The sequence below is a fragment of the Carassius gibelio genome, chromosome B20 (assembly GCF_023724105.1).
Source record: "Carassius gibelio isolate Cgi1373 ecotype wild population from Czech Republic chromosome B20, carGib1.2-hapl.c, whole genome shotgun sequence".
NCBI lineage: Eukaryota > Metazoa > Chordata > Actinopteri > Cypriniformes > Cyprinidae > Carassius > Carassius gibelio.
Window position 1 is genome coordinate 11,794,210 of NC_068415.1, and position 12,904 is coordinate 11,807,113.

Here is a 12,904-nt window from a genome sequence, read left to right on the forward strand (position 1 = left end):
ACACTTGTTCTGGCTGGAATATTTTTAATTGCTTAAAATGTATTAATTACACATGCTGTCCACAGTCCTCATACGCATTTGCACTGCTTTAACCATTCTCTGTAAATCCAATTTTCTGGCATGCCACTATTGGTTGATTATGTACGATGACTGCATGCTATTTGGTCAAACTACTTTCAGTCATTACATTCAGCAAGCATGAAAACAAGAGGAAAACAAAGACAAAACCTAAATAATTTACAAATTCCAGCAAGAACTTGTCCAGGTAATAAAGATGTAATGTCACCCTAATATGGCCTACAACTTTAAAGGGGTTTTCATAAGCATATGTAGGAGTCCCTGAAAAAAAAGTAATGCAAATACAAACATTTGTAGACTTAATTGCACACACATGTAATTATCATTATCATTAATAATAGTCCTACTGGTAATAATAAAACAGATTTAAAGGGTTAGTTCCATCAAAAAAGGACATTGGTAAAATAGTCCATGTGACAGCAGGGGTTCAACCGTTATTTTACGACGCTATGAGAATACTTTTTGTACACAAAGAAAACAACGATAACATAAGTTATTCAGCAATTCTTCTCCCCGAGTTACAGTCTTCTGCCATTTTGGAGAGTACCTCAGAACACAATCAACAGCAATCAGCATTGTTTATTTTCAGCATGCGCGCACGCAGTCTACTGAACGTAAACAACACTGATTACATTGATTACGTTCTGGGCTACTCTCCAAAATCGTGGAAGATGGACTATTGCTTTATCTTATTACATTTCTGTGTGTTGATCGTAGTAATATCCTTGCTCTCTATGGAGGGTCAGATTATATCAAAAATATCTTAATTTGTGTTCCGAGGATGAACAAATGTCTGACGGGTTTGGAACGACATGAGGGTAGTAATGACAGAGTAATGACAGAATTTTCTTTTTTGGGTGAACTATCCCTTTAATATCAAGGTTGACATCAGGGAAAATATTATTTAAGATGATAAATGAAAATAATAGGACGAAAGTAATAAAAAGCCAGTAGACTCTTGTCCTATTAAGTCAACCAATATACAGGCCATGTGCTGGGTTATCAGTTGCTAGGCAACTCTAATTTAATGAACCCTTACCTATTTTGAGGTATTTAGTTAAGCTAAATTTGAGAGACGTGTGCTTCCATCAGACAATTTATTTAATGGACTGGAAATCATGAAAATAGTGTTATTTATTTATTTATTTATTTTTATGTATAAAGTGCCATGTAAATGGATGGCAATCATTGTACTTCCAAACAACACTTTGCTTGACCTTTTTATACATTAAAGCAATGTGGAAAAGAGCACAAGTATTATGTTAATTCCACATACCAACTGTGGTGTAACTCAAGTAGAAATTCAAGCTAGTGGTTTCTGGATTTGGAAAACACATTAAACAACTTTAAAATCCACCTTTTTAATTAATAACACTGAAACTGGTATATGGGGAAAAATATGCTGTCGTCTTTAATACTTTTTTTTCCCTCAGTCACATGCAAGTGCTTAAACTTTAGCTTTGCTTTTGCAATAAAAGGCGATTAACTCAGAGAAACAATGTTTCTTTTTATGAAAATATGTTTCATGAGGAAAGACATAGTTTGTATATTGAATACTAGTCAATTATTGAAGAACTCAATGGAAGAGATTTAATGAGACAATTCTATGAAATTGGCTTTCAGGTATTTTATAAACATTTGAATGTCAATAAAATAATCATTTAAGAAATATAAAATGCAGTATGATTAGCCCGAGAATGGCTTGGCTTTTGAAGAAAATATATAATGAAGAGAAAGCATTGAAATATTTTAAAAATAAAAGACAAACAAAAGCCTGTGAGTCATAATTTATGTATGATTACACTACATTGTTCCAAACACCTAATGACCTCTAAGCGGAGGATGTTTCTCATTGTGTTTCCCACCATAGAAACAGTCAGTCTGAGCTCTTTGTTCTCTAACATAAGAGCTGTATAGCCCTCTGCAGGCAAACTGATTCAATATTTCAAAGTTACATTGAAATCTATTCCGTTTCCCACCAAGTAGATCTACATTTGCAAAATCTTTATAAAAGCCCACTGTGATTATTCTTAATGCTAAGCAAGTCAAATTCGAACACTTAGTTGTGATTAAAGTTTTCAATAATGGACCATCTTTTCCTGAGAAATTCCAAAAGTATTATTAAGTGTTATGTGCACATAAAGCCACATACAGTCATGTGCAAACATTTCGACACCCTTGGTAAATATGATTAAAGAGGGCTGTGAAAATTAATCTGCATTATTAATTTTTTTGTAACTTTTTTTTTTTTTTTTAAATCACCAAAATGTATCCTTTTAATGGACAATAAGAATTTTAAATGGTGGGGGAAATTTCAATATGAAATAAATGTTTCTCTCAAATACTCATTGGCCACAATTAAGGGCACCCTTTTATTCAATACTTTTAGAAACCTCCATTTGCCAGTTTAACAGGTCTAAATGTTCTCCTATAATGCCTGATGAGGTTAGAGAACACCTGACAAGCGATCAGAGACAATTCCTTCATCCAGAATCACTCTAGGACCTTTAGATTCCCAGCTTCATGTTGGTGCTTCTCCTCTTCAGTTCACTCCTCTCATTTTCTGTAGGGTTCAGGTCAGTGGACTGGAATGGCAATGGAATGGAATGGGGATGGGGTACTTTTTATCTCTGTGTTCACCAAACCCTTATCGAGTGTTTGCTGCTAAAAAGCTCATTTTTTAGTTTCATCTCAGCATTGAAGCCAGCCCCATTTAAAGTTCCAGTCATATCTGATAACTGATTATGCTGGAGTTTGTTTTTGGATGAGCTAGGAGATTTTTTCTTGAAACCCTCCCAAACAACATGTGGTGATGTAGGTGCTGAGCCCTAGATTCAACTATTTTCTGCAATTCTCCAGCTGTGGTCTTTTGAGAGTCTTTAGCCCTCAACTCTTCTCTTCACCGTGCATTAGGACTATATAGACACACATCCTCTTCCAGGCAGTTTCCTAACATTTTCTGTTGATTGAAAATTCTTAATTATTGCCCTGATGGTGGAAATAGGAATTTTCACTGTTCTTAAAGCCACTTTCTTAAAGCCACCTGCACATCAGAAATATATTATTTTCTCATTTTGAAGGACGATTAAGGGAATTTGGGCTTTGTTTTCCCTCCTCTTTATATTTCTGTGAAACAGGAAGCCATGGCTGGATAATTTCGTGTTTATAATCATGCTGGAGTGCTCAAAATTGTGAATATGAATGGGAATATACTTCAGAGATATTTTACTCATAAGAATTTCTAGGGGTGCCCTTAATTGTGTCCAACGAATATTTGAGAAAAACATTTATTTCATAATGATATTTCACCCCATTTTAAATTCTTATTATCCAATGAAAGTATATGTTTTTGTGAATTTTTTAAATAAAAGATAAAAAGGATTAACAATGCAGATGAATTTTCACAGCCTTCTTTGATCATATTTACCAATATATATATATTTTTTTGCATGCGTTAAATTGATCAAAAGTGACAGCAAAGACTTGCATGTTACAACAAAAACAAAAAAATATCTATTTGAAATGAATGCTGTTCTTAAAAACTTTCTATTAATAAAAAAAAAAGAATTTTTACAAATGCCAATTCAGCATACTAACCATTTCTGAAGGATCATGTGATTTATCTTAAAATGTTTTCAAATATATATTAAAATAGAAATCAGTTATTTTATATTGTAATATTTTTTCACAATAGTAGTGAACATAAAATGTATAATTTATAATATTTAAATTTTGAGAGTAATGCATTAGTTTCTAACTAGCTGTTCAAGTGATCTGAAATAGATTATAGTGCTAAATAACATGGGCCGCGGGGTAATATTTCAAGAATTTAAGCAGGACACATCAGTCAGATTCAACACAGCATGGATGTATCTACATAAAAATGAGTGTGATTAATTTTATTGACCATTCCAACAAAACAAATGTCATACAATTCATGCCTACCTTATGTTTGTTTCTTGAATTTCCTGTGAAAGATCACTGTCCTGTTCTGTCAGTACATGGTAATGAGGGAATGTCTATTAAATCACCCAAACAGACAGCAAGAGAGCATGTAAATTCCTCTTACTTCCTACTGTAAACGTATACTCTCCATGTCCTTCACTGATCTGCACTCACAAAGAAAATCATCTCAAAATAGCTTTAGATAAAAAAAATTCAAACAGTCTTTCTTCTTGGCTTTTCATGATTTGGTCAACTGCACTGTTTCATGGATCCACATTAGGGAAGGTACTAACTTTATTGTTTCTACTGATGCGTCTCTCGGGCCGACTTCTGGGCTGCTTGGTCTGGATCAGCTCCTCTGGTGTGTTACCCAACGGAGGAAGGAGCCTTTTCTTACTGTTCCTGGTTTCAGGCAGCCATTGTGGTGGCAACTCAAATGGCCCAAAACCAAACTGTGTTGCATCCTCAGGGCTTGTGGGAGTCGCAGGGGCGACCTGTGAAGAGGAGTAGGCACATGACTGAATAGGGGAATGTTTTGGTAACACTAAGCCCTCTTCTTTTACCACGTCCCCTGACTGTGGCTGTTGCAGCTCTCTTGCTGCCCCTCCGTTTCCACCCACTCCTTCTTCTTTGGGTTGAAAGTTGGCGGAGACCACATAGGAAATTTCATTATCTTCTTCATCCTCGCTCGGTTTGAAGATCTGTTGTTGGCCGATATTGAACATCTCCAGGAGTTGACTGCCAGAGCGAACCACAGTGTCGCCCCCTAGTGGCCCTACTTCAGCCAGTCCCCCAACATTTACCATGTTCCTTCGGCTATAGCGGCGATGAAGGCGTGCTAGCATATCAAGAAGGCAGCGCCGCACAGAACGGTTTACTGTGAGGAGAAACAGTGGGTTGGTGAGGAGAGAGACTTTCGGCAGCCACACGGCAGTCAGTTGTAACCAAGACGAGGCTTTTGTGGCCCCCAGCACTGAATGGTATATGACCAGAGCAGCATAGGGAGTGCTGCACACCGCGAAAACTAGAACAATGGACAACAAACTGGCGTGAAGTTCAGCCTCACGCTGAGACACATACGGGATGGAAATGCCGTTCTGTGGGGTGCGTAGCGCTGCGATGATCACTTTCTTCTTCTGGCTGGTGCTTAGTGCACGGCGGATTAGTGCCATGGCTAGAAACACCATTGCTAGTGGTAAAATGAGTGTGGTGACGCTGTATGTGATCATATAAACCAGATGTCCAAGAGACTGGCCATCAGAACAGGAAGAGGTGGCATAGACATCCGTCACATTGCTAACAGCAAACACAGGGGCGCTGGCCACCACCGCATGCACCCAGATGTAGATGACCAGGTCTCTGGATTTGGCATCTGAAATCTTTCTCTCCAGTGGATACAGTGCTGAGTAGTACCTGGAAGTGAAATAAAGGGAAGGTACATTTAGCAAAATATTGGCAAAATTTAAAAGGAAAAGGCCTATTGCCTATATTGTCCAAATAGAACAAAACAATGGATTGGACTAGTTGTGCTGAATGGATTTGATTCACTATAATGAATCAACTCATAATTGTCATTTGTTTGGGAATCAATAACAATACACTAGTCATGCTAATAAGTTTGATTCATTTAAAATAACTAGTTCATAAGTGTCATTTAGCTACAGATCAGATTAAACAAGTTGCACTGAATGATTGATAAAAAGAAGCGACTCATAAGAGTCAATCGGTTTGGGAAGTGTACTGTTCGTGCTGAAGAGTTTTGACTCTATTAATGATCCAATTTTGCTTAGAGATTGGACAATACTAAGTTGATTAGTTTAGATTAATTAAAATCTGATAACACTAATTGTGATATGGTTTTTGTTTAAATACAGGTGCATCTCATAAAAATTGAATATTATAGAAAAGTTCTTTATTTTTTGTAATTTAATTAAACAAAGCAAACTTTCTTATATTCTAGATTCATTGCAGACAAACTGAAATATTTCAAGAGTTTTTTTGTTTTAATTCTGACGGTTATGACTTGGGTGAAAGGTGGTAATGGGGCGGGGGGTTGGCGATCTCAACCAACTGGCTGAGGCCAGCCTAAAAAGACACGGTGTGCACGTAGAGAGCTGCATCTCACGGAGCCACACCGAACCGAGCTCTACTTCAGGAAGTTTGCGTTCTCCTGCCCCTGAACAAACAAATACAAATTGCAGTTTAAACAAAGAGAAAAATATGTGAAAGAGTCCAATTCAGCACCCGTGGTGTTCTGGTATTCAGGCCTTATGCAAAAACGTGTCTCAAATCACTTAAATACCAAATCTGCCTCTTCTTGCTATTGTACCCACAAATACATACAAAATATGTCAAAATGCCCATCTTGGAAAGTGTCTTTGTGTCAGTTTGTGTGCAATGAATCTACAATATAAAAAAGTTGCCTTTTTTAATTAAATTACAAAAAAATAAAGACCTTTTCCATGATATTCTCATTTTTTGAAATGCACTAGAATGGGTTCTGAATAAGCCCTAGTTAAATTAGTTACATAACCTTGACACTGTTTAGAGGACTAAATTGTTTAAAGCACAGTTAAACTGCTTAATGTGTGTACAAAAGACATAAATAGATGGATCAGATACATAATGAAAATCCCAGGAAAGGCACAAAAGGAAAATATGCAAAATATGAAAATCAGTATTTTTTTATTCTGTGATTTGTGTCTCCATGTTGCATGTATGTTTTTTCTGAAGTGATAAAATGTTGGTCTCAAGAAAGGCTTCTGCTGCTAAGCAAAATAAATTATTCAATGAACTGATAAAGGGTCTGGCGGAGTAGGTTGCTATGGAAGCACTAATCTGTGAAACAGCTGGTGCCCATGGGTTGAGTACAACTGTAAGTGTTTGCAGGTTTTCTTAAGCAATCAATTTATTATTATCTTTATCAATTGTTTTAATTATTGTTTGGTTGAGACCCTTAGTGACCTCAAAACTAAAGCAATGACACTTAGTTTATTAGAGTGAATTAGTATGAATATCCACTCACCTATCCAGGGCGATGACAGCAAAGCTAAGCACAGTGGCAGAGCAGAAAAGCCTGTGTAGGAACTTGATGGCTTTGCACAGCAGAAGTGTATGGACCCATAAGCAGCATAGGGGACTGGCACTCAAGGCTATGTCAAAGGGTACACACACCAATCCAGCACAAATGCCAGAACACGCTAGATTCTTGATGAAGAGATTGGTAACAGACTTGAAGACATTGGTGTAGCAAGTGCACCACAACACTGCAGTATTGCCTGGGGACGAAGAGATGAAAAGGTTAAAGGTTACAAGCCTAGGTCAGTATCCAAGGACACAGCTGAATGTGAATGGGACATAAGCAACCTTCATCTTATTGTCTACAGCCGTTCCCATGGCAATGAGTTACCTGAAGGTTGCATGCTAATTTGAAGGGGAAGAAACCCTTGTTCCCTTTGTGGTTCCTATAAGCTACAGTATGGCATTCTTATGCTGCGGTGAAGGACAAACAAGCCTCACAGCGCAGGGTATTATGATTTTAGGAAGAGGCAAAAGCTTAGCATGCACAGGCACATAAAAACCAAATGTTTCTAATATTGAGATGTTCACATGAGGTAGGATACTTGGGTAAAGTAAATTTCCTCTTCTCTGAAAGAGCAAAAATGTAGGTTATAGTAAAGCACTTACAGAACAATGGAAGAGAATAGGTCCAATCTGTAAATAATTCAAATACTTGTTTCAATAGTAGCCAAAAAGTTAACATGATTTTTGTGTTAAAGTATCACTGTTCTTTATACTGTACAACTACGTACAATCTTCCAGCTAAAATGATTTAGCTTTACAGGTCAAAAAATACTGTACAAGTTTTAACCCAAGAAAGTGCTTTAATATATCTCGCTATTTATAGATGGAAATGCACAAAAACATACAATACGTACTAAGCTTCACATTTCTGCTTTTAAATACTCCAAATACTCCAAATCTTGGGACAATTTGAAAGTCAAATGCTATCCACTGAGCTTAACTTTTACTGAACCCAGAATATTCCTTGGCATGACACGTGACAACACAGCTGCAGCTGTAGCTGCTTTGGTATGATGATAGTACTAGTAGGCTTCATTTCTTCACAGATAAGCATTAAAAACAATCAGGGAGAGCATGTCAAAAAGTTTCACTTGGGGCTAAATGAAAATGAAGCATCTATGTACATTATTAAGTAGAAAACTACACAAGATTAATTTACTTTGAAGAAATGATGCAGGGACACGATGGAATTCAAATGCCTTTAATTGAAATGGAGCCTGAGGTGATTCTCTTCTTGGATGTTGATGTGAACAGAGCACTTGGGTGACAAGTGCTCTCTAGCCAGACCCGTTATTAAGCTTGGCACAATGTCGGAAGGTGCATCTTTTACGCAAAGACTGTGATTTTCATATTTTCCCATTACCATGCATGTGTAACGTGCAAAGCACGGTGGAATCCATCTGAAGCTGCCTCAGTTATTACCCTGGTGACATTTTGAGTGCACACTGACAGTGCTGGACAATCGTCCATTTGTTCCCAGAATTCTCTGGTATGCCCTTGGCTAACAGTGGTTTTTAGACTTCACAGGGGTTAGTGGTTTCTCAACTCTTTCTAATATGTTTGAGAATTTTGAAGTATGAGAACAGATGTTGGCTGTTGGCTAACTTAATCTTAATCTTAATGATGGAAAAGTAATGATGAAAAAGTAAAGAAAATTGTCAGAACAGAGGATGACCATATCATGCACGCCTTTAAAGTAATACTTCACCCAAAAAATGAATATTCTGTCATCATTTACTCACCCTCATGTTGCTCCATAGATCTATAACTATTTCTTCTGTTGAAACAAATAAAGATATTTTGAAAGATGTCTCGGAGCTTTTCTGTCCATAAAAATTTTTTTTTTAAAAAACTCTTACAACTCTGGATGATCATGGGGGTGAGTAAATGATAACAGAAGTTTCATAAATTTTGAATGATATGTCCAGACTTGGTCTGAGAACTATTGAATATTTATGCATTGGATGCATAAGCAGTGGACAGATACTGGAATACAGGCAGTCAGAAAAACAACTGTATCTTTTCATTTGGAATGCATGAGCCAAACAGTCTGCTAAATGAACACCAAGGATAAAACTAGAGTGCATTAATGAGTAACCCATTGCAACAACGAATGTCTGAAATTACCAACTTTTCTGAAACTTGAGCCCTAATCCAGTGTAGAAACAAATCATCAGATTACGAGCATTTACTAAGCGCTCTGCAGGCTAATAAGTCATGTGATGGCTCATTTGTTTTGAGTCTGACGAAACTGCCTCCCTCTGACGTAGTTAAAAAAAATAACAAGCAGTACAAAAGAACATTATACTATAAACAATGCTAAAATCTCATTTACCACGAGAAGGCTCTGAATACTCTATTTCCCCTTTCTCCAAGCATTGCATCAATTCTACTGGTACAGAATACACTGCATTACAGCAGATAGGATTATCAATAGCATTCTAGAGCACCTATATGTAATCTGTGTAAACAAAAATCAGTCTTTTTGTTCAATGTATCATTGTCAGAGTGAGAGGCTCTGTAAAAAGCCTCTTTAGAAACCTGGCATGTGACATTATACTGACGGAGGAAACATTACATATCTCAGTTTGTTTTGGTCCAAGCATGAATGGACCCACGAAAAACATCTAATTTCTAAAGTTTCTGTTTGGCACATGATCATTAGCTTCTAGCTGTCATAATCATTTTGTGGCAATGTGTAAGAATTCACACAATCATCTTAACACATTCTCTTGGAAATGTCTCTGGAATGGTGAATCATTTAAATAGTGCTGTTCTCTAATGCAGTTTGTTTTGTTTTTAGAAAGAAAGAAACAAGCTGTTTGCACAAAGTGTCAACAACAGCTAAATATTTGACATCAAAATTATTTGAATCTCAGCATAAGCTCTCCAGCTGAATTCTGATGTAAAAACCTTAAATATGGACAGCTGTTCGCTAACTAAAAGATTTTCGAGTAAATTACTCAAATTAACTAGTTGCAAGCAACTTGAGATTAAAATGTTGTTTCTACTAATTTAGAAAGTTACAATCATAGATCATACAAAGGACACGATCACTGAGCTGAGGTCAATAATTTAATAAACACATTCACAAAAGAAGTGCACATAAAACTGAACTTCTGATATGCACCTTCATGTGTATGCAGAGAAGTTATGGAAAAGAAAGCTAATCACACAAAACAACTAGTCTACTTCAACATTAGCAATAATGCAAAGAGAAGTAGGCCTATTTAAGTCTTCCTATAAATCCCAATGCCTACATAAATTATTTAAACAAAGGCATGGGTATTCCCCACAGAATAAATTGGACACAATATGAAATATGAACACAAATCTTGCTTTTCTTCTGAATATTTAAGTAAAAAAGACTCGTGTCACCTTGGCAACTTTTGTTTGTTTGTTTTTCATTATTTTTAACATCAGGGCTTACACTGACTTGCTTACACAAAAGATTTGCTATAGCATGACTAATCACAACACCCGTGCGTCATCATTGTGTGAATGCTCAATAATAAAAAGCCTTCGTTTACAATTTCGCATCTCTCACTTGATATTAACATACAATGTAAAATGTGATTTATCACGGACAATAAAGCCTATGGTCATGTTTGTTAAATTTTCACATTCCAAATCTAATTTGTGCCCCAACTGTAACCTTTAATGTGGTTATCCATTCACACGCACAGTGCAATTCGCCATTCATTTATAATAGTCTCAAATTGGATAATGCAGTTAATCACATCAATTAACCAGTTATATGTGATTGTTTTATTAAAATATATTTAGACAGGAAAGCAGTGCAGCCTGCACACATTAGCTGATGAACAGCCAAACATTTTAAATCCCCGTGTTTGTCTACTTACTCAAAAGGGAGCCGATGAGGAGGAAAACTTGAATGGTGGTAGTGAAATCTTTGTAGGCTCTTTCCTGCGCCTGCAGGATCTCCTCCAGTCGTGCCACCTCTTTATCCTGAGCATCACCCCACAGACCCACCAGAGACGACGCGTTTAGGAAACCCAGGTTCGACGCGTTTAAACTTGTGCTTCCGTTTTCTGACAGAGGAAACCAGCTCTCCGCGTTATCAGCCTCCATCATCATTCATATCTGAGGCGCTGCTATAATTCTGTGCTCGGGTCTCGCCGCGCGCTCGTTTACTGGCGAACAGAGCTCGAGCGTTATGATGTTGTGTCCATCATGCTTAACACGCGAGTTTACTCCTGTCCGTCAAAATCATCGAAAACGTAAAACATTTTGGAAAAAAAGCTGGACGGAGATCTTTCACAATAAAAACATGTCCCAGACAGGTCTGCATATTTTAGGTTTGGTTAAATTTGCATTACATTGTTATCTTGTCGCTAACCAACAGCTTTTTCAGAATCGCGATATTTAAAGGAATGTCTCGGCTATAAAAAGGCATAATTTTGTTTTCACAGCACAGATCGCTTAGCATATATAATATCATTGATGGAGCGATACGACAGTGACGGCGACGTTCACGCTCGCCACATTCAACTTCATTTTATTAGCCATGTAAATAGACGAACATAATATGAAACAGCAGTGGTTATATACAATACTTAGCGTGCACTGAGTTACTAAAATATGCAACTGTATGCGAATAATAATGGCTTAACGGTGTACGATATATGCCAGAGAAATGACCAACATACCCGTATGAGATCGTTAATGATCATAGCCAGATCCAAGTGTCAAAATACGATTCTCTACGAACGCACATCACGCTAAATATCGAGGCAGTTGGACAATCTGACAACTGGGCTTTAGCGAACATGCTTCATTGCGAGTAACAATAGAGCTTTATTTCTTCAAATGAACGGTGGGCGCTTACAATAAAACGTCACCGCATCCGTCTGTTACGGCGTCTTGGAGAGGCGCGTGAGAATTTGAACCAAAGGTTTGGGGTTTGGACTGAGCTTGTATTTGGCCAGATACTGCTCCAGACACGCACTGCCTGCGAACAAAGCAACGACTGTCAAGGTATTAACAGTATCCTCCTAGCAAAATCTTTATTTGAGCAATTTTCATTATTGTTAAGTAATTCATTGTGAGCAAAACGCCAGCATGTACAGAATTCACAGATCAAACTATTCCTTGCAATGTATAATGAATGTGCAAACCTCACACTGCACTGAATTTGACTACGTGTTGCTTTTGTTTGCTTGTTTCTATAATAGGAAGGCTAGTAGTCCCTGGTCAGGGGGAATTTTAGACAACCCATGAGGAATCTCTCAAGCCTTCATGAAATGGGACTGGGGCTAGTTGTCACACAAGGATGTTGTCAGAAGGGTTAAGCAATATTTCAGTAACTTAAAGACTTAGAGTCAAAGTCCAAAACACAAATGTGTAGTGTTTTCTAGAAGTGTTTTTCAGTTTTACCTAATTCAAAACTATATTTGAATTCTACATCTGATTAAAAAAAGTGATCCACATGCTGCTCCAGCATTGTGATTTGCAGCAAAAAATAAATAAATAAATAAATAAACTTTTAAAAGTCATTCATCTGAATTGAAACATTTAAACAAAAAGTTTAAAATGAAGTCAATCCAGTATGATAAATAACTGCAGTAGATTGTAGTAAAACATTTTGTAGTTTAGAAAGCATTTTTCTTGACCCTATCTATTTTTATGACCATTTCACTTACTAAGTCCATGTCAATATAAATCAAATCTGATTTAAAGGGGTCATATGATGGTCTAATGTAATGTGTTCATGTGGTTTAAGGTTAAAAAACACATTATTTTCCACATAATGTCCATTATTTTTTCTCCTCTATGC

At 36.9% G+C, this 12,904-nt stretch overlaps 1 protein-coding gene across 1 annotated transcript; it reads right to left on the bottom strand.

Moving 5' to 3' along the window:
* Positions 1 to 3,942: 3,942 nt before the first annotated feature.
* LOC127983643 (G-protein coupled receptor 176-like) lies at positions 3,943 to 11,996 on the bottom strand. Its single transcript, XM_052585843.1, has 3 exons — positions 10,971 to 11,996; positions 7,049 to 7,301; positions 3,943 to 5,436 (listed from the first exon to the last, which is right to left on the bottom strand). Exons 1-3 carry the CDS (start codon positions 11,203 to 11,205, stop codon positions 4,287 to 4,289), a joined length of 1,638 nt encoding a protein of 545 aa, XP_052441803.1. The 5' UTR covers positions 11,206 to 11,996; the 3' UTR covers positions 3,943 to 4,286.
* Positions 11,997 to 12,904: the final 908 nt, after the last annotated feature.